General features: G+C 42.7%; 1 protein-coding gene across 5 annotated transcripts in view; it reads right to left on the bottom strand.

The window, feature by feature from the left end:
- Positions 1 to 400: 400 nt before the first annotated feature.
- Positions 401 to 23,183, bottom strand: part of JSRP1 (junctional sarcoplasmic reticulum protein 1) — a 141,011-nt gene continuing 118,228 nt past the window's right edge. For 2 of the 5 annotated variants that reach the window (XM_063455878.1, XM_063455877.1), the window contains 4 exons: positions 5,880 to 6,053; positions 4,646 to 4,816; positions 3,557 to 3,633; positions 401 to 1,347 (listed from right to left, as the gene is read on the bottom strand). In XM_063455878.1, the coding sequence (XP_063311948.1) occupies positions 655 to 1,347; positions 3,557 to 3,633; positions 4,646 to 4,816; positions 5,880 to 6,053 (1,115 nt within the window). In that variant the 3' untranslated portion in view covers positions 401 to 654. The remainder of the gene's footprint in view (positions 1,348 to 3,556; positions 3,634 to 4,645; positions 4,817 to 5,879; positions 6,054 to 23,183) is intronic. The other 3 variants (XM_063455879.1, XM_063455880.1, XM_063455882.1) reach the window with 3 other exon arrangements.

Genomic DNA, 23,183 nt, shown 5'->3' with positions numbered 1-23,183 from the left:
CCGAATACATGTAACAGAAACCAACCCCCTCCACCCTTGATGTGGCAGATGAGATTACACTTTAATGGCCATCAAAGTAAAACTATTTTTAAAATGTGCATAAAGATTTGGGGTATTTTTTTTTTCTTTCTAAATTTGATTGCAGCCGATGTATTTGTGGCATCTGTTTTGAAAAGCACTGCATTAGATAACCATGCTCTCGTGACATGTTTGAAGGGACACTGTAGGTACTATAACCATTTCATATAATTGAACTGGACAGAGTGTCTAGAGTCCTCTGATGCTGTCCCTTCATTTAGGGGAATCATAGGGGAATTGCCATATATTTTAACATGGGCCTGGCAGGGAAAACAAACACTGTGGAAAATAAAAATAAAAAATCAACAGCAAACAAGATCAGTTAAGCTATGAAGAAAAATCCTTTAAAGGAAAAATGAGGAAGAAATTAGGTACAGTAAGCTTTTGCTAAGATTATTAATAAACTTTGGTAAGCAGGTATTTTGTTTTTATTTCAGATTCCACCTTTAAGGCACATGGCACCACAAGAGATTGTGTACTATGATATTCTAAGTAAGCGGTAGTCAAGCATTGTAGTCTATCTGTACTCTTTAGGTAATGCTACTTATATAGTGCCATTCAAATGTACAAAGTCTTTTAGCCATGATGTCTGTCACTATGCAATTTCTTGTGCTCGTGAAACCTCTTGCCTTCCTTCTCGTCATGTCTCCCTTTGAAATATTTATTTTCCTCCTCTCTTCCTTTCTTGTATGACTTCCCCCCTTCCTTTTTCTGTGTATGTTCGTGTCTCCTTTCTTTGTCCTTTTGCCTGTGATCCTTTTCTTTGTAAGGTTTTTCCTTGAACTCTCGTGGGATTTTGGTTGACTCTTTGGTATTTCTTCCAAAAGGGAAGATCCCTCTCTTTTGAGGCCCTTCATCAGAAACCCTGCGGATTTTTGATGCCTTTGTTTGCATGTACTTGTGTTTGGCCTTAAGTCCCCATTTGTCACTTTGCTGGTGCTGGCTTACTTCTTGTGAATCTTTTATTGCAACAATTTCTTCAGTTTCTTCCATGACTTCTTCTTCAGGTTCTTCAGTTTCCTCTTCATCTTCTTCTTCTAAAATTTCTTCAGGTTCTTCTTCGACTTCTTCTGCAGGTTCTTCAGCTTCCTCAAGTTCTTCGATTTCTTCTACAGGTTCTTCAGCTTCCTCTTCAACTTCTTCTTCTAGAGTTTCTTCGATTTCTTCTTCAGGCTCTTCAACGTCTTCTGGTATTTCATGTAATTCAGACAAATCCGTCTTTTCTGTTTTTGTTGAACCAAACCAACCTTCAAAAAACCAAGGCTCCGGCTACAGAACAAAACATAGGAAATACTGAGGAATTTATGTAAACCATGATTAAATACAGGCAAGTATTAACAAATTAAGCAGGTATATTCACCATATTCAGAACTGCAGCAAATTGAAGTGAGAATAGCAAAATTAAGTTTCAAAACAAAACAAAAACTAGTTATTGCTCATTTAGCATTTCACAAATGAGGAGTAACTTTTTTTCATGTAGATAGCTTTTTTATAAAATGGAAATGCTTCTCTAGAGTATAACACCCATACTGCTTTCGACACATTGCTTACTTTCTAATGATATGATCTTGGTTAAAAATTACCCAACTCCGCTATAGCTACAGTTTGGCTATTTTACTCTGAATTTTGCATTTTGGATTTCAGTTCATTAAAATTTGGAGTTTATATTCTATGTAACCCCTTAAGGACACATGACATGTGTGACATGTCATGATTTCCTTTTATTCCAGAAGTTTAGTCCTTAAGTGTTAACGTGATACTCTGAGCACCAATACAACATTGGCATAATAAAGCAGTTTTGATGTATAGATCATACCCCTGTAGTCTCACTGTTCAATTCTCTGCAATTTAGAAGTTATATTACTTTTGTTTCTGTTTATGCAGCCTAGTTACACCTCCCAAGGCTGTTACACAGCCAGCTTGGAATTTTGTAAAATTAATTTTTAATCACATATAACAGCACAGTGTGTTTAATTTAGAAGTTTAAACATCTCCTGCTCTGTTAATTGAACTTTAATCACACACAGAAGGCTGGTGCAGGGTATTAACAGAGCAGGAGATATATCTAGGAAAATTCTAAATTAAACAGAAAGTGCAATAAAGGAAGTTTAAACGTTAGATCTCTCTTTACAGGAAGTGTGTCACATGCAGGGGAGGTGTGGCTAAGGCTGCAAAAACAAAGCAATTTAACTTTTAAATATCAGATAATTGAACAGTTAGACTTCAGAGGCAAGATACAAACACTAATACCACTCCATTAAGCTAAAATAGTTTTGGTGCTTATAGGGTTCCTTTAAATTGTAAACAGGTTAGTCTTGTGATAGTTAAACATAATTACTAGCAAATTAATACATTTCTATAAAACCAGGAATTCAAATAAATAAACAAACAACCAACATATGCCTTTCTTTTTCTGTAAATCAATTCACTTCTGTGCTGTTTGCATAGAGGTGAATAGTCCGTGTTCAGCATGCATGTAAGCAGGGGAACTATACTATTTGAAGTTCTTCTGTTCGCCTTTAGACTATGATAAGGATGTCTGCAATGGATTGTAAGGAGTCCATGCTGGCTCTGTCAGTTAGAGCAGCAGCTAAGGAGAGATTAAAGATAGTCCTGGAATGAATTATTACAGCAGCTCTGGCACCAGCTGAGGGAGCGACAAGAGATAACAGAAGTACAGGCAGCTTGAAAAATGGCAAGGGAAGTTTAACATGTTTTGAGAAGCAAGTCTGTGCTTCTTAAACAGGAGTGTGAAAAATAGGAGGGTTCTACAGCAAGCGCAAAGGCCACTAAAAACAGGATGGATGCACTAGGCAGGCTACAAAGTATAAGGGGCAAAATTTTAAAAATAGAAATATGGTTTTCAATAACAAAGGAAAAGGTCTCTTTATTGTGCAGAACTAACTACTGCAAACAATATAAGTATTTACTTATAAATTTGATAAACTTATAAAACGCCAGGATGTGTATGCATTAAATAAAGATAATGATATGAGATAGGCAACACTGATCGATGGGTTAACTGGGAAACCGAGAATGAAGAGAATATGACATTTAATGTGTACAATGCTGCTAAGTAGGTAGTTGCCATGACACCATATTAATTCATAAAGGAACATTTTCCACAGTTAATGAAATTATGACGAATGAGAATCTCCTGGAACTGAAATAAGTACAGGTACGGTGTACAAGTCAGATGGTTCTCTGCTAGTGCTAAACCTCGTAATGCATTAACTCCTTAATGACCCCATAGGACTGTTTCCTGCGCCACAAAATTAATTCATTAAGATGCAGTGATTTTGGTGCTTAGGCTGACCCTTTAAAACATTATATGAAAAATCTTGCAGCACTACCCAGTGGTATACAAACACATCACCAGCATTCCCTCATTAGTACGGACACTTGGACCTCTTAACCCCTGAAACATCTAAGACACAATGTAATTTTCCTGAACAATTCACCTAGGATAGTTTCTTACCAGCTGGTCCGTAGTGTCATTTAAAGTCAAGGGTCCAGCTTCAAAGTCAGGTAAATCATCATCTGTGTCTACAGCATCTGAAAAAGAGTTACGGGAATATTACAGTATTTATTTCCAATGAACCAATCCTCTCAGTACTGTTTAACCCCTTAAGGACCAAACTCCTGGAATAAAAGGGGATCATGACATGTCACACATCTCATGTGTCCTTAAGGGGTTAATGTAATAGGTTTGGTTTTGGACCAACTTGCTGTGGGCCACATAAAAAATGGGTAATACGTAAATCATTTTTATGTGGCCCACAGCAGGTTGATACAACCACATCAACCTAATTTTGTTCACTTCCTTTCAAATCCCTAAGTTAATCTTTCCTTCCACATCCTACTTTAAACCTCCAAATCTCATTCAACCACTCCTGTCCGAATTCTAAATGCCTTTTTACCACTCTTTCCACACCATTTTCATTATATCTCCCTCACTTAATCTCATTCTAGCTCCATTTGCGGTTTATACCTTTCTTTTACCTATTCCATCTCTCTCTCTCCTCCCCACTCCACGGGCGTTCTTCCAATCTCCTTCCAACTTACATTTGCGTTAAACTCCCCACTCCTCTTTTCATATCAGATTTCGTTTTCATGTGTTTCCATTGTCCCATATGTTACTACTACACTACAAATCGTCTCCTCAGTTTCTCTCAATTTCCATTACACTCAGTTCCTTTCATAATACCCCTCCCCTTCTTTGAATCACCTCCAACTTCCCCCTTCAATCCATTTTTTTTCATTCGCTCACATCCCCATTCGGTCTTACACTCTCCACCAGTTCTACATCATTACTCTTTTCCTTCCATCTTTCCTTTATATTAATATCTCACACTACCTCCCCCTCCACTCCTTTTCTCATTCCATATTCCTTATCATCCTAAAATGTATCTCCCATTTTCATTCGGGTTTTACCTCTTTAGCTGAATGCCATACCATTTCTCATAACCACTTTCTTGTCTCTCTCCCCATCTTTCACGCATTACTAAGCCCCTTCTCCTTAACAGCGGTAATTCAATCTCATGGTCTATTGTTGCCCAAGTCTCACTTGTTTGTGGTGTCTCTGCAGGCATCAGAGCAATGATAGGCCTACATTCACTGGGTCTTTCTGTATCTGGTACCTTCAGTGTTAGAGGAGCCCTCGACTGGAGTCGAACAGATGTGACATTACAACACCGAGAAATACACTGCAGAATCTTATACTGAAGGTGCAGAACCACTGCCGCGCACACAAATAAATACAAGAATAATATAGAAATCTTTATTAAGTATATCAAAGTAAATAACTGAATATAAGTACAATACATTTTAACAAAAGGACTCATCAAACTAATCAGATACATAAACAAAAAACACACTACAAGAACATATGCAGTCAAAATGATACATACTGGCTTACCTTAAAGTAAATGTCAACAGGTGGTAAAATGCCCCAACGTTTCAGCCTTGTCAAAGGACAAAGATACCAGTTTAAAAAAACAAGGTCCGGACACCCCAATTCTTTATAGGCACATTTATTGGAACCAAGGGAACACCACAACGTTTTCGAGCCACTGGAGCGTCTTTGTCGAGCTATCCTCCTGTGGGTCGAAACGTTGCGGTGTTCCCTTGGTTCCAATAAATGTGCCTATAAAGCAGTGGATTGCCTGGATCTTCATTTGTCAAACAGTATCTATATTCTGTTGGACTGGTGCTGGCCCGTGATCTAGTTAAGTGCAGTTTTTTTTATTGTCTTTCACTGACAAACGACAAAGGCTGAAACATTGGGATACTTTGCTACCTGTTGACACTTATTTTAATATAAACCATCTGCTTTATGTATACTGGTGACTAGGTATGTATTTGAAGTGTTTTTTGTTTACTACTCCGATATACTAGCATATGAAATCATGTATTAGCACTATAAAATTAATATAAAAGAAACGAAGCCTGTAGGCATGCAGAAAAAGGACCACAAAACCTGTGGGCTGAAGACTACGAGATGGACAACACTGCTAGAACTCATGAACACGGCTTTTTAAAAGTAAACATTTCTTCCTGCAAGCATTCAGCTTTTTCTGCACTGAACTCCCCCAGGAAATAGGGTGTTTCTGCATCGCTATCATGTTCTGTTAGAACCTAGAACTTCTGCTACTGTACCCACAGATACGGCATGAGTTTTTCTGACTTTGGAATATATTATTATACAAAACAGACACGCAAGATTCTATGTGATTCACAGTAATTAAAGAGCAATTTCAATAACAATTATCTGCTAGCACATATGAAGACCTCTTACACACATTGTTTACTCCCACCTTGCAGGACCTGGAATCCTACACTCAGAAGGGCAAGGGCAGCGGCAACAGCGAGACATTTGTTAAGAGTGATTCCATTCCACGGAGGGGCGTCATCATCTCTCGACGGACCCATGCTTTTGGGCTCCACCTTTTTCTTCACAGCTGTACTTTTGGGCACTTAAAAAAATAATAATAAAACTTTTATTAACAATATCTTTTGTTTTAGGACACACATACAAACAATCTAGGAAATAAGGTATAGAAAATGAAGCTACGTAATTCACATTATGGCCTTGAATGAATATTTTTGGATACGCTTTTCAAATGATTTAATATTTATTTTCTTCAAAAATATATCAATATTTTTAAATATTAGAATATTAAATCATTTAAAAAAACATTTTCGCTCTAGTGCATGTCTCGAAGGAGGCGATTGCAGAATATCTTAGGTTGACTTCCTGACGTATTAATGTATATTACCATAAGTATTAATAGCGGTATTGAAAACATCATTGTGATCAACACAGTGACCTTTATTTCTGACTTCTGCCATAAACATGCAATATTAATTGCTAAACGTGAAAGAATAACTGGTATGTTTAGATTATTATATACCACTGTTGAATATGTTGGGGTCTAATAAATTAGAGACATTGTAAGCACCATAAGCACTACAACTTATTGGAGTGGCCATTGTTTTACACAGTGCGTGATTTCAGTTATCCAAGAGTTAAGACCCCTGAGTATTCTAAAACTCTTTGTCTGTCTGTCTGGATCTGGATTATAATTGCCCACTGTAGGGCCATACAGGAAGAAGTTTTCTATTACAAAAGGTCTAGCTCTGCTAGGAGAATGCAAGAGCTACATTCCTCATTTGGGTTAATCTGATTATTGATTTAAAATATAAACTATGGGGAATTAAAGGAACACTTTAGTATTCCTAACAATGAACACCAACACTAAAGTGTCCCTCTGCCCCTACCATCCATTAAAGGGTTAAAGAAACCTTACTTACCTGATTCAAACACTGATGTTCCTCACCACTGGACCTCCACCAACATAAGTCAATTGAGGGGCCTAATGCACATGTGCGGTTAGTGCAACGTGCCCGTTAGGCATTCCCCATAGGAAACCATTGAATCAATGCTTTCCTATGGGGTTTTGCTTGATACCGGATGTCCTCGTGCAAAGCAGTCAGAACTTCTAGTGACTGTTTGGTAGACGTCCACTAGAGGCAGTCTTAGCACTGAAATGTAAATATTGCAGTTTCTCTAAACCTTTTACACTGCAGAGCTAAGGGTACCAGGGGCACTGTCCCCAGACCTCTACAACGAGCTGAAGTGGTCTGGGTGCCTAAAACTTTGTTTTCCTAGCACCATAGTAGTTTCCCTTTAAGGAGTAACTGAAGATGCCTATATAGAGTTTTGGTGGAGGCAGCTTGTTAACTATATCCTGGGGGAAGTGTCGGTAGGATTTGGGGGTTACTCTGGAATAACAACGGCCCTGGTGTGACAGTTACGGTCAATGAATCGGAGTACCTTTTCCCTATTTACAAGCATTTTCTGGTGGTCTCTCCTTGCACATAAATCAAAATCCCTCTGATGCCATCGATATAAAGGGAGATTCACTACCATAATATGTATACAGAGCCATCCGACCTTGGACAGCAATGATGTTGCAAGTGCTGTGGATGTCTTAGCAAGTTCTCACTGCAAGGATAGATGCTTTGGATAGATAACAAGGAAGTGAAATTACTGTGGCTTAGTTTTTAGCAGCAGCAGAGGGGCTGTGGAAGCCACCCTGTATTTTTTTTTTACAAAACTCTTTAACAAATACAGATTATAGTTTTGTAAAAAAATGTTTTAAAGTGCTACCAATCATTATAGATAAGGGACAAAGATGACAGTGTCATGCTAGACAGTAGGATTTTGGTGCCAAAGTACTTTAGCAGTAAAGAAGAGAGGTGGTGTAAAGGTAATAAATCGCAAACTGTGAAGGTAGAAAATGCAAGGTGTAAAGGCTGAAAAGGGATTTTATTTTATTTTCTCTCTCTTCCCTGTATGGGAACCATTAAAAAGTTTATGAGAATATATAAATGAAGGACTTTGTCACCTAGAATGTATAGTAAAAAGGCATGGCCAACAATATACTTTATAGTAATGTTTATTTAGCTCTCTGGTTATATTTCATACCCTTTCATATAAACAGTGCTCTGTGTACGCAACCGTATATTTTATATCTTAATTGGCTGTATGTATGCTTATATTTTGTACTTCAAAATAAAAAAATAAACATTTAAAGAAACAGTGCATGTTTTAGTCATCTATCAGCTCAGGGTCAAAGCAATTGCAGTTTTGAAAGGCAACACATTCAAATCTATCTGGATAGTTTGCTAAATAAATTTGAATCCTCACAACTCCAAAAAGGGCAGGATACATACCAACCAAAAGTAACTGAAGTATTTGCTGGACTTTGAAATAATTCTCTCTGCTTTTTATTGTAGCACAGGTTCCGCCCTCACTCTTTCCCTAATTATTAAGCTGCCTGTAACCTGCTGCACCTGTGGTAATGTTATGGGGGAAATCACCAAAAGTCATCAAATCATCAAAGTTTCCACCATTTCATTTACTCCAATATCCCATTATGGAATAGAGTAGGGGTGGGCAACCCTTGGCACTCCAGATTTTTTGGATTACATCTCCCAGGATGCTGTTACAGCTGTTATGCTGTCTAAGCATCGGGGGAGGTGTAGTCCACAACACCCTGAGTGCCAAAATGTACCTACCCCTGGAATAGAGGAATAAGCAGTGATAGTTACAATGCATAGTAATCTAGGTTGAAAAAAAAGACTTACGTTCATCAAGTACAACCTTTAAAATACATCCTTTTGAGCAATCCTATCATACTGGTTGAAACAGCCATGGTTTCATATGTGGAAGCTGACAATGGACTTGCTGTGCAGAAACACCCCAGATAGAGGACTACTAAACTCACCCAGAACACTTCATCTCAATGAATCTAACCAGGGACAGTATAGAGTTAGGCTAAGCCTTATTGCCCCCCTCCTTGAGACTTACTGTGGTGGTCCGGTGGGAGATTATGTTTGTCTGCACCCTCAGTGGCAGACAAACATAATCTCCCACCGAATCTGTCCGGCGAAAGTACCTGAGGGTTGCAGTGGTAAACCATTGAAACGCTCTGAGATTGTAAGAGTAGGGGAGAACTTGGTTCAACCCAAGTTTTCCCTCTTACTCCCATAACTAGGGATCTTGGCAAGTGAGGGAGCTGACGGAGCTGCCCACCAGCCGGCTGTGGAGCCCCCTCTGAACTACAGTACTGGCCCGCCTCAGCTTGGTTTCTCGATGGAGGAGGGATCCCCTGGATCCGCACCTAAGTGGTCATTATGAACTGTAACAGTAACTGATAAAAGAAAAATGTAAATTAAGACAATAGTGAGCTTTGGATTTATGATTAGATTAACCCCTTAAGGACCAAACTTCTGGAATAAAAGGGAATCATGACATGTCACACATGTCATGTGTGTCCTTAAGGGGTTAAAGGGTTTCTCCAACCACCATGACCACTTCAGCGATTTGAGGGGTCAGTATGTGCAGTGTTTCAGCTTGACACACTGCACATGCAGAGTTATTTTTGATTGTGTGCTGGGGCAAGTTGCACCCCAGCACATGTGACATTGGTAGCCCGAACTCCGTTCCAGGCTGCCTTATGTAAATTCTGTGCATAATTTATGCCTGCTGTGAGCGCGCACAGCACGCTAACAACAGACGTGGAAATCTCCACCTTGCAGGCAGAGCACAGTTCTTATTTTATAAAAAAAAAAAAAAAGTGGTAATTTTACACAGAAAAGGTCTCCCCGATCCAAAGGGTTAAAGTAACCTTTTCAGTAAATCAGTGCTCACTTTGGTAAGACCTGTTTCTAGCAATATCAAGAAGAAAAAAAATCTCAACGCTCTATTTTACAACAATCTCCCACTCAGAGATCAAATCAAAACAGTCAAACTCAAAAATCCTAAATCAGGTTAAAAGCTCAATGGCAGTTCAACATATTATAGCATTGCGATGGCAACAGTGCCCTCTAGAGGAGGTAAAAGGCAACTGTCCTTATCGCAATGTGAGACAAAATGGATTCTAAAGCAAGGGTTAGTGACACTCCACACCCTTAATGCACTTTAGCTTGCTGAAATGGTTTAGGTGTATTGAGTATGTCCTCTTTTTTCATTTCACAAAAACTGCAGATTTCAATAGAATTTAACACTTTTATAAATTAACTCTGTTATACCCTCCCCCATCCCCCCGTCTTTCAAGCAGTAGGATTGCCACATTTGTGAGAAATGATACCGGCCATGCTACTTTGTATACTAAATTATATATGTGTGACATGGGACACATCACTTGATGTTACGTAATATCTCAGGGTGTGACATAAGGGAAGAAAAAAAACATTTTCAAGGAGAAAATTTACTTAAGCACTAATTAACTACCGTGGGTGACAATGTGTGTGCTATGTCTGACTGCACATGTACGTACATCAGAGTGTGCATGAGTGTGTGTATACTGTCTGAATAAGTGTGTGCTTAGCAGTGTGTCATTGTCTATGTGTGTGTATAACAGTGATTGCATACTGTGTCTGAGTGTGTATATAACAGGTTGTGCATACTGTGTCTGAGTGTGTATATAACAGGTTGTGCATACTGTGTCTGACTGTGTGTGCATACTGTGTCTGACTGTGTGTGTCAGTGTGTGCATACTGTGTCTGACTGTGTGTGTCAGTGAGTGCATACTGTGTCTGACTGTGTGTGTGTCAGTGGGTGCATACTGTGTCTGACTGTGTGTGTCAGTGAGTGCATACTGTGTCTGACTGTGTGTGTCAGTGAGTGCATACTGTGTCTGACTGTGTGTGTCAGTGAGTGCATACTGTGTCTGACTGTGTGTGTCAGTGAGTGCATACTGTGTCTGACTGTGTGTGTCAGTGAGTGCATACTGTGTCTGACTGTGTGTGTCAGTGAGTGCATACTGTGTCTGACTGTGTGTGTGTCAGTGAGTGCATACTGTGTCTGACTGTGTGTGTCAGTGTGTGCATACTGTGTCTGACTGAGTGTGTATTTAACAGGTTGTGCATACTGTGTCTGACTGTGACATTGTGTGGGTATGTGTCATTGTATAGAGAACAATTCTGGTGTACCTAATGTACCACACAGGGGAGAGGGAGACGGACTAGCACTAAGCTGCTCAAAAACTGGAACTAATAGGGATTCACTAAAAACCTATGAAGAACGTGAGTAGAAAACCACTCTGAAAGAGTAGATACCATTAAATGTGGGATAAATGTTCAAAGTGCCAATAAATGCTGCATGGAGAATAAATAGACTTGAATAAAAACTCTGACCCAATACAAAAATAAAATAAAAGAGTGGAGAAAAAAAATGACTATATAAAAAATATAAATAAAAAGTAAAAATGTAAAAAATGGATGGATATAGAAACCAAATTCCCAGCTGGATGTGCAGCAAATATGCATGAAACAAGTATCTAGATCCCCAATAGAATGTGGGGTAAATGATGCTTGTTCCAAATAATATACATTGTATAATCAAAGATACAAGTTGCTAAATGGGAAGCAATACAGTATGAGGAACTGTTAGCTTAGGCAATGAATACAATGTATCGCTGGTAAACTGAAGCACAAAACTGGATCACTTAATTTAAAAAAATGCCAGTTTATTTCCTACTTTAAAATAACTTAAAATAGTTAAATGTAATAAAAATACAGGTCAAAATTGATTCAAGGATGCATTATCAGACTGATGTACCAAAAAATAACAGCAAGGACATTCGGATTATTGCAGATGGATATGGATTATGATGATCCATATTCCGGCTGCCGGTGAGTATGTCCACTGTATCTGTATGTGTGTAATTTTGAGTTTTGAGGCTTTTGGAGATACTTTTATAACCCTTTCCAGCTTTATGCAATTTAACAATTCTTAACCGTAGGTCTTCTGAGAGCTCTGTTGTGCGAGGCATCATTCACATCAGGCAATGCTTCTTGTGAAAAGCAAACCCAGAACTGGTGTGTGTTTTTTATAGGGCAGGGCAGCTGTAACCAACACCTCCAATCTCATCTCATTGATTGGACTCCAGTTGGCTGACATCTCACTCCAATTAGCTCTTGGAGATTTCATTAGTCTAGGGCAGGGATAGGCAACCTTCGGCTCTCCAGATGTTGTGGACTACATCCCCCATAATGCTCTTACACACATAATGCTGGCAAAGCATCATGGGAGGTGTAGTTCAAAACATCTGCAGAGCCGATGGCAACATTTCATTCTTTGTGTGTTATTAATTTAAGAAGACTGGGATTGTCTATTGTTGTGACTTAGATGATGATCAGATCACATTTAATTACCAATTTGTGCAGAAATCCATATAATTCCAAAGGATTCATATACTTTTTCTTGCAACTGTATATATAGGGTGAGGTAGAGGCAAAAGATGCCTACACAATTCAAAATATAAACAAAGAAAAAATTAGACCTGTGCTGCAGATACTCCACACTAATGTCCCAACAGTGTATATACAACCAAAAAACAAACACTAGTCCTGCACATCCATTATAGGTGTGCACACCCAGGTGCTACCACAATTAGCATTGAGAAAGGGCTGCTGCTCGAAATGTTTGCTGCTTTAACTTTGTCCTCACATAAGTTGTGGTAGCACCTGGGTGTGCACACCTATACTGGATGCTCAGGAGTCGTGTTTGTTTTTTGAGTGTGTATATAACAGATTGTGCATACGGTGTCTGACTGTGTGTGTCAGTGTGTGCATACTGTGTCTGAGTGTGTATATAACAGGTTGTGCATACGGTGTCTGACTGTGTGTGTCAGTGTGTGCATACTGTGTCTGAGTGTGTATATAACAGGTTGTGCATACGGTGTCTGACTGTGTGTGTCAGTGTGTGCATACTGTGTCTGAGTGTGTATATAACAGGTTGTGCATACTGTGTCTGACTGTGTGTGCGGGTATGTGTCATTGTATGTCCACTGTATCTGTATGTGTGTAATTTTGAGTGTACCTGCCATGTATAACAAAGGTAAATAGTCCCATCAGAGAAATATACAGTCTTTTTGGACTTCAGACAGTCTCAGATATTTGCTGTGCCTGTAAAATAACAGCCAGGTGGCAACCCTATCAAGCAGACATCTAGCCCTGTTACTTCCTGGTTTATAAGCTGTTTCTGCTAGCAAATCCCACCAGCTACTTTTTAAATATGCTATTTCTGATCAGAGGCACAAACACAAGTTTACTTACAGTTAAATTAAGGGATCACTGCAAGCACCATAACTACTATGGCTCGCTATAGTGGTTATGGTGCCAGGAGTGTCCTGAAGTCCTTTTAGAGCAAGTGTCTAAACAGTTTGACAACTTACCAGGGTCCCACACTGTCACTTCCTCCCATATGGCAGGAAGCCCCTAGAAGGGGCTTCAGTTGTCTCCAGTGAGCTAAGCAAGCCCTGCTTTGCAGGACCGGCTCATTGGGTGAGAGTGTCAGTTGAGCTATATTTACAATTATGATACACATACGACTGCAGGTTTTCAGGAAACATAACATTTCCAAGAAGACAGATACATGATTTGTAATTTGAAACCCACTGTAGTAATTACATGTACATAGAAAAATACCGCGTCTTGCAACAGTCCTGCTTTTGGCAGCACAGTCCCGATTTTGGGGTGCTGTCCTGCCCTCCTGGTTTTCTTCCCTGATGTCCCATATCTTAACTATAGGCCCCCAGGCAAAGCAGCGCACTGAGGCCCTGCCTAGACACAGTGCCATCTTAACAGGATTATGGGTCCCCAGGCAAGGCAGTGCACTGGGGTCCTGCCTACACAACAACTAACAGGAATAAAAATTCAAGTTATCGCTAAAACTAAGCTTATATTTATTGGTACCTCCAATAAATGCAATACATATATACACACAGACTGCTGAACACATTCACACACAGACTTCTAAATAAATACACAGTCCGCTGAACAGACACACACACACACACACACACACACACACTGCTGAATACACACAGACTGCAGTGAGGGGTGCTGTGTGTGTGTGAGGGGTTTTGTGTGTAAGAGGTGCTGTGTGTGAAAGAGGCGATGGGTGTGCGAGGTGCTGTGTGTGTGTGTGTGTGTGTGTGTGTGTGTGTGTTGCAGAGTGTGAGGAGTGCATGGAGCAAATCTTTTCTTTTTTTTTTCTTTTTTTTATAATAAATGTACAGTACATTAATTACATTTTTATGCCCCCCCCCCCCAACCTTTCTTCTTGCCTTTAGTGAAGGGGGCACTGCCAGCTCTGGTGGTCCAGTGCTGGTTATCTATAGCCTGCAGTTCCTATGGCTGCAGGCTATCTTCACTCCTCCCGAGCTGAGTGCTGTGTGGAGCATTGCCATGGCAACGTGCGGCAACACTCCACACAGCATGCTCGCAGGAGGAACGATCTCCTACCAGGTCCTTCCCTTCCTCCCTATAATGCAGCTTCCGGGTCCTCACGCCGTCTCTCTACTCTAACGAAGGGCCTTTGTACTGGTGAGGGAGATCTTTGATCTCCCCACCGGACAAAGAGGGCCCACGGCAAGAAAGCAGCGCCAGCTTTCCATTGGCCGTCAGGAGAGCTCAAAGGACCCCCTGTAGGCTGGGGATCGCTCTGTGGCCCCCATGCTCGTTGGGCCCCTGGACATCTGCCCAGCATGCCCAAGGGAAATGATGGCCCTGCCTACACAACCACTCACAGGAACAACAATTTTAATTAGCGATAAAACAAATTTTATATTTATTGGTACCTCCAACAACATCAGTGTTTAAACATTAAAAAAAAAAAAAAAACATGCTGTACAGCATAGATTAATCCACACAAACGTTTGGACAATATAACATGAGTCGTGAAGTTAAACAACAAGAAATTTAACATGGTACTCTGTTGGTAAATCATACAGACGGACATGGCACAGTACAAAATTACTATGAATTATTTATTATTAACCAAGTGTTCAACAGAAGCATTTGTGAAATTTCGCGACAGAGAATTGCTTTATAATTTGCTTGTACATATAACAGCTGATACTGCGGTGATTAGTCTAGCAGCTAAACGTTTTACTAAAGAGAGGTTGAAGTTTCCGAATAAATCACCTGAAATAATAAACAGAAAAGTTGGCGAGCCTATGGGACCCCTATGCTCGTAGGACCCCCGGCAACTGCCCAGTGTGCCCATGCGTTAAGATGGCTCTGCCATCATCATCATTAGATGCGCTGGCACTGTGCAGAGGGCACTAAGACCATGTAGGGAGCGCTTTAGCAGCACTCACTGCATGGTTCTGATAGCTGGGGGGCCAGACATGCTGTCTTTTCTGGAGGCAGTTCCACCCTTTATTGGTATCGCTAGTGATGTTTGTTACGTCACTTGTGATGCCCCCCTCGTGGTTCTGCCCACCTGCCCAGATTTTGATGGAGGGAAATGTTGGGAAGTATGAAACACCTAGAAATTAAGGCAAAAAAGGTGGAAGGGGGAGGGAATGGTGAATAGTTACAGGGTCACCAGAAAAATGACAAGGTTACATTAGAAGAAGAAAAATACAAATCACGTTTATATGAAAAATGGCACTTTTTACGCCTACTCACACATCTACAGAAAATTTGTGACAGCACATTTGTCAAGGCTCTCCAGAATGTTTTTCAGAGGCCTTTGCCGATTTATCAGGCTCACATGACAACCAGATCTGAAAGTGAAGTGAGCTCAATGTAAACAGAGCCAGTCCTTGTGTGACATGCGGCCAATTCATATATAATTATAAATAGAGCACAGATGTGCTCTTTGTGTGTGCATGGTCATGCATGAAATACTGTAAATCTAATCCCGTTGACTGCCATAAAAAACCCTGTACCTTTGACAACGAAGCTGGGGATAAAGACAATGAAAGACCTTTTAAAAAAATATTAACATGCTGTGCCTAGAACATTGCCTTATATAATTAATTTTGTGCGATTAAAATTAACTTCATAAAGCCACAGTAAGCAATCTGTTTGATTAATAGGCAAGTCACACATTTTATTCTGTCCGATGTTCTAAGGCCATGTACTTTTATGAATTTAAAATGCACATTGATGAAAATGGATAAAGATGTACAAAGAGATAAAGCGTGATATTTTGTCCTCCTAGATCTAAAGGTGACATGCAGGAATAATGTGCCGAAGGCATTCTGTGACTTGTTTTCTTTATAAACGTGCATAAATTAACCCCTTCCAAATAATAATAACAACAATTAAGCATAATTCTAGGACAGGGGGTAGGCAACCGTTGGCACTCCAGATGTGGACTACATCTCCCATAATGCTCTTAGATCAATTATGCTGGCAAAGCATCAGGAGAGATGCAGGAGACATGCAGATGGATTTGGGCACAAAGTAGGGACTGTCACTCCTAAATAGGGACACTTGGAATGTATGCAAATAAAAAGCACAGAGGTTCAAAGGGAGGGGAATGGGATGAGGAAAGGTAAGGGCAATTTAGCTACACCTACTTAGGGGTCAGAAGCTTCCTTAATCCAGGCGTTGGTAACTGCTTTTATTTCTTTTTTTTTTTTTACTTTCTTCCAGTTTTGCACTTTTTTTTTCTTTTCTTTTTTTTTTAGTTGTGCAGGTGGTTACAGGTTTTCGGTCATACGCCACAACAGCGTGATTCAAAAATACCAAAAGGTTAGACAGTGGCATGAGAATATGCACATTTTGTAGTTGTTTTTTTTGTGTATATCAAGGTTAACTAATATGTTACAGAAAGTCAAATCGCAGGCTTCGTTATACATACATCTATATCTAAGCTGTCTGTCTTAAGAGTGTGCCTAAGGCTTCACTCAGGAAAAACTTGCACATTTTATAATATGAAAAACAGGAAAAAACATAGTTGTTCAACATTTTGCATGCCAGTTTTGCACTTTTAACCTCACACTCAAACCTTTTACAACTTTGGCCTTCATAACACTGTCCTTTCCTGACTTCCATCTTAACTCTGACGTTTTCCCAAACACCAACGTGTTCATTAGTCCCCGAGCCTTTCTTCCCCAGCGATTGGATAAAGGGCTATTTAAACCAATTCCAGCTCTGAGGACCCTCCGCAGAGGGCCCCAATGCAGTGCGGTGAGTGCTGTGCGCATTGGGCCCTTCCCAGAGGAAAGCATTGCCTCAATGCTTTCCCATGGGGTTCTCTCTAACACTAGATGTCTTCAGGCAAAGCGTGAGGACGTCCAGCATCGTTTCATGGAGTCAAACTTTAGGAAGCGCCTATCTGGTAGACAGCCAGTAGAGGTGGTCTAAACCCTGCGAAGCAAACATTGCAAACTTCAATGTTTTACAATGCAGGACTAAGAGGGACAGGGACTCTGCACTTAGACCACTTGAATGAAATGAGGTAGTCTGGGTGCCTTAGTGTCCCTTTAGGCTCTCGGACCCTCCAGTTTTTTGTCTTTATACTACTTCTTTTGGCAACCTTATTTCATTTGGAATAAAGTACCACTTATACATCAACATTCACATATAACACTTCACCACTGATCATTCCACTAACTGCCTCTCTATTATTAACATTTACCCTGATCCAACTAGTACCACTTTTGACACGCCTTTAAGGATTAATGACAGTATAGTTGTGATGCACGGATATTTTAAACATTAAAAAGTTCCAGTTTTCTAATGACCACTGGTTTACATAGATTACTCCCCATTGAGAATGAGGAAGTGAATATTGCTACATCGCAGAAATCAACCTGATAAACAATGAGTCACACACAAAAATGACAAACACATAATGCTGTTTTTAGATGTTCCTGACGATAGCTTATTCTAATTTGGAAAGGCATGATCCTCAAAATGCTTGGAGCAGTTACGTTGTATTAACCCAATTGTGACAAAACCTTCCTTATTTTGTTTAATTTCCCCGTATGTTGTTACCCAAAAGACTATTCACACCACCCCTGGCTCCCAGCACTTTCCCCTCCAGGCCAACTATTTAGGAGCGCCTTTTTCCTTGACTTTAACCGGAGTCCAGAAAGCTGCAAAGCTTTAGCAGGACTTATGTACAACTTTTCTGGAACTCCGGTCCGGCCGCGGCTAGCCTCAACTCCCACCCTGTTTCACAAGAGTACTTTTTGTAGGGAAGGTGCCTCAGACTATGTGGAAGAATCACTCCCTGAGAGCCAGGTTGAGCGCCCCTTATTTCGGCCACAGGAACTCTCGACATTTGACCGGCCAAAGCCCTAATTGTTCTGAAACTCTTTTGGGCATTAACTTTGTGTGCAGACGGTCAAAACTTTAGCCCGGGTGACTTGTCAATTCTTCATGGATCCTGGCACTATTTTGCCAACATGGGCACTCGGGTCATAGTTATCTAAAGTTGTCTAATGTGTGGGGTTCCTGTATGTTTTTATTATATTTTTGGGGTGTTTTTGTGTTGTGTTCTCTGTATCCGGGAGGTAATTAGTTTAGCGAGCAGCAACTCAATTATTTCCTAGACACAGAGGCACTAGGGCGGAATCGTTGTACTGTGAATAGGGACCACATGCTGGGGGTCCGTGTGTAAATGACCATGCTGAGCCTAATGAAACCTGATTTATTCCCAGCATTAAGTCTCACCTAATGTATGGGGGAAAGCTATACCAGCTATAATCACTAAAGAAAAGAGTTACCTGCATACTATCCCAAATCCCTATCCCAAATTGAGGTTTTGGTTTCACTCCAATGGCTATTAGGTGTAAGCCCACCTGCCGTGTCAAGGCAAACCTCTTGGTCCTTGTTAAAATGCTGCCGCCTGACCCATGTGTTCCCTATTAAGGGTTAATAAGTATGTAGGGGTTTGGAAAAGATACCCCTCTCTTTCTCATTAGAGATTTCTTTACCTGAAGCTGAATGAAGCAAGGTGAATGTCAGTGTAGGACCCACCTAAGAGGTTTGCCTTGACATGGCAAATGGGCTTACACCTAATGGCCATTGGAGTGAAACAAGAAAACCTCCATTTGTTTAAATATGCATAGGGATTTAGAGTAGTGTGCAGGTAACTCTTTTCTTTTTTAGTTTTTAATGTATGCATTGGGGCTGATGTGTACTATGGTTATTGCTGCCGCCCAGGAGTAGTGGGAGTCTGAGCGCAGGACTTATTTCTGTGTATTTGTATCAGCTATAATCACTACTTTCTCTGGAAGGAGCTATAATACTACGGGAAAGGGAATCCTTGGTGGTGAAACAATGGTGATCTGCCACAGCAATCTAACGGAAAGATCGATTTTAACACAGTGAGCCCAAAATGTACAGCCCTTAAGCACCTTGTCATGAATCAGTCTGGTTCCGGTGTACCAGACTTGGATACATCCCTGACCTTGACAATATCATGTCCATCTAAACGCCAAGCCCAGCCACTCGAAGGTCCAGTTATATGTCTCTATATTCTTTCCTACTGTGCCTTTTTGTTAAGTTGCTGACTCATATCTTGCCGAGGATCCTTACATATCCTGATAAGCTGCAAATGAATAGCGACAGGTTTGGAAACCAGTCTACATACTCTCATACAAAATAACGGGAGCTTTTAGGCATAGCTCAGCAAATGGCTTTCAGTAACTTCAGCAGGTAACTCCCTGTCGCTGCTGATAAAATCTCACTCGCTAACACTGGCAACAGATGCGGTAATGAGCAGCAGCTGGTCTCTAAAAAGTAGTGACAAGATTGTAAATCAACACTCAAAGGGACACTATGGTCCTCCGTCTTGGTGTATAGATCATGACCCTGCAGTCTCACTGCTCAATTTTCTGCCATTTAGGAGTTAAATTATTTTATTCATACAGCCCTAGCCACACCTCCCTTCAAGTAACTTGAACAGCCTTCCTAAACAATTCCTGTAAAGAGAGGTCCTAGGTTTACATTTTCTGTATTGAAAATTATTTTTAATTTAGAGCTTCTTATCTCTTGCACTACTAATAGCTTGCTAAATCTTGTAGTAGCGGGGGGGCGGAGCCTAACTGCCGAGGCAAGCAGACACAAGACCCGAGAGCTCAGAGCAAACACGGAGAAAATAACCCCAAAACGATTGATAAAATCCCTAAAACACCGCTGACCACTGGCCGGAACACCTTAAGCCACCATGGGACGCAAAAACAAGAAGCAAGCACTAGATAAACCAGCCCCAGGACTCACAATTGGGGAAATGTGGCGACAGGCACGCGGCCCGAGCGAACCCAATATGGCGGCTCTCCACGGAGGCTGCACGGACTTCTCAGATGATTACTCGGAGGAAGAAGATGATGAATATCTCCTCAACCCAGAACCACAACCAAAGGCAAAACCCAGCAAACCCAAGAAAAGCCCCAATGCCGAACTGGTGACTACTGGGGTACTGAAGTCCCTGCTGGCTGACCTACAGAAAAATATCCTAGCAGATGTCACAGCACTGCGGGGAGAGCTGCAAGGCCTGACAGGCCGCATCACAGCGCTGTAGGAATCCTCCCAGGAACAGCAGCGCACCATAAACCAACTGCAGAACGACATGCGGGATCTGCGCAGCCAAAATGAGCTGTATGAGCGATGCTTCGCGGCCCAAGAGGACACTAGACGAAGACTCAACATAAAGGTCAGGGGGATTACGGAGGGTTTACCGGAGAAAGAATTGCCGCGCACGATCAAGCGCATGCTAACCGCAATTCTACCCCCAGACCAAGCCAATGCTATCACGCCCACAAATATCTTCCGAGTCCCGAAACCCGCTGGGGCCCCAGACACGGCCACAAAAGACACCATCCTCATCTTTGGTACTGGGTCAGACAAAGCGAAGGTCCTCTCAGCGATCCGGGGTAAATCCCCCATACAGTTCGAAAACGCACACTTGACCTTCTACGCCGACCTGTCTAGCGGAACCCTGGCATGGCGCAGGTTACTCCGGCCCCTCACCTCCACACTCCAGCGCAATAATGTGCCATATCGCTGGCGATCCTCACACACGCTCCTAGTGCAATGCGGGGAAACTACACACCAAATCCACAGCATACAAGAGGCAGAGACATGGGACTGTCACAGGACATACTCCCCCAGGAGGGACCCCGGGCACGCGCCGACCCGACTCACAACTGGGACCCGGCAAGAAGTGCCCCGTTCAGACCGCGGAGCACCACACCGATCAATTACGCCTCGGTCACCACGTAAATGGGATTGAATCCCAGAACAATCCCCAGCAATCCCAACACATGCCCACACTGTCATACCGAGAAATGGAGTACCCCACCGGAACACCTCTAATGCCTCTTGATACACCGACTAACGAGACCAACACCCAGGACCTTGAGGACTCTTTCCTTCTCTCATGCCCTAACAAGGCCTGAGCCTTGGCTGCCCCGGGAGACTCTGAAATTACGATTATCTTGCCAAAGATGGTCCACCCACAGCATTATGTACATAGTTATTGCCCATTTAAATGTCAACTAATCTACTCATTCAGCTTCACACACTTCTCAGTCACACAGTCACCATTTGCTTAAGAGCACTCTATTCTGTCATGGCACATGTTTGGCAGTAAAGCGCAGTAGACATACCCACACTCTAAACCACGCTGACACTACCTTCCAACTGCCACGCACGACACACAGAAAACCGTTGTACCCTCTTTAGTAGGGTTCGTGCACTACTCTAGCAATGCTATTGAATTTCTGTTTCCTATATATAAGCAATGTTAATCTAGCAACGTGAAACGTCAGAGATCTTAAGTAATATGTACATGTGTATGGCGTGTTCCCACTACGGTCAGGCAGTTACTCTATTAGGTTTGCTTACAGCATAGCTATAGCACCGTCCTTACTTATAATTTTAATCTGTGTTTTAAGCCGAATGTTTAAGCCTGATTTAAAATAATCAACTGCAGTACACGGCACCACACCCCAGCGAATACCTTACCTACACCTGGCACATCACCATGTCTGAGCTGCAGGCTATCTAGACACTGACTGCACCATGGGACTATGACTTACCCAGAAATGGCAACGGTTTACCAAGCTCCAGGTCACCCCCTTTTTCAGAGGCGGCTCTCTAATTAGGCGGTTTAGGCGGCCGCCTAAGGCCTCGCGCTGGCGGGGGCCTCGCGGCCGCCTAAACCGCCTGTTGGCAGAGTGTGTCAGGTCCTCGGTCAGTGACCGAGGACCTGACACCAGGAGGGGGCCCGGCGGCTTGCCCGGTATGCCGCCGGGTGCGAGGCCCCTCCTGGCTGCCCGGCCACCATCGCAGACACTGGTCTGCAGCTCCGCAGTGTGCAGAGCTGCAGACCATGTGACTCGCGAGAATTGGCCAATCAGAGCGTTGCCGCGGGTTACCACGGCAACGCTCTGAAATCTCGCGAGACTACTCGGTCTGCAGCTCTGCACCGCAGAGCTGCAGACCGAGAGCAGTGGCCACCGGACCACCAGGGAGCCCACTGGACCACCAGGGAAATCAAGGTAGGCTCTCCCTCCCCATCACCCCCCAACACACTCAGCCTCACCCCCCCAGTCACCATCACCATACTCAGCCTTACCCCCAGCCTCACCATCCCCCCACCACCACCCTCAGCCTCACCACCCCTCACCACCATCACCCCCACCACCCCTAGCCCCCACCACCCTCACCCCCACCACCCCTAGCCCCCACCACCCTCAGCATCACCCCCCTCAGTCTCACCCCCAGCCCCCCTCAGCCTCACCCCCCACCACCCTCAGCCTCACCACCCCTAGCCCCCACCACCCCTAGCCCCCACCACCCTCACAACTACCCCAACCACCCTCACCACCCCTAGCCCCCACCACCCTCACCATCACCCCCCACCACCCCTAGCTCCCACCACCCTCACCACTACCCCCACCACCCTCAGCATCACCCCCCTCAGTCTCACCCCCAGCCCCCCTCAGCCTCACCCCCCACCACCCTCAGCCTCACCACCCCCCACCACCCTCACCCCCCACCACCCTCAGCCTCACCACCCCCCATCACCCTCACCATCACCCCCCACCACCCTCACCATCACCCCCCACCACCCTCACCATCACCCCCCACCACCCTCACCATCACCCCCACCACCCTCACCATCACCCCCCACCACCCTCACCATCACCCCCACCACCCTCACCATCACCCCCACCACCCTCACCATCACCCCCACCACCCTCACCATCACCCCCCACCACCCTCAGCATCACACCCCTCACCACCCTCAGCCTCACCACCCACCAGCATCACCCCTC

The sequence above is a fragment of the Pelobates fuscus genome, chromosome 5 (assembly GCF_036172605.1).
Source record: "Pelobates fuscus isolate aPelFus1 chromosome 5, aPelFus1.pri, whole genome shotgun sequence".
Classification (NCBI taxonomy): Eukaryota; Metazoa; Chordata; class Amphibia; order Anura; family Pelobatidae; genus Pelobates; species Pelobates fuscus.
This window is presented reverse-complemented; position numbering and strand designations above follow the sequence as displayed.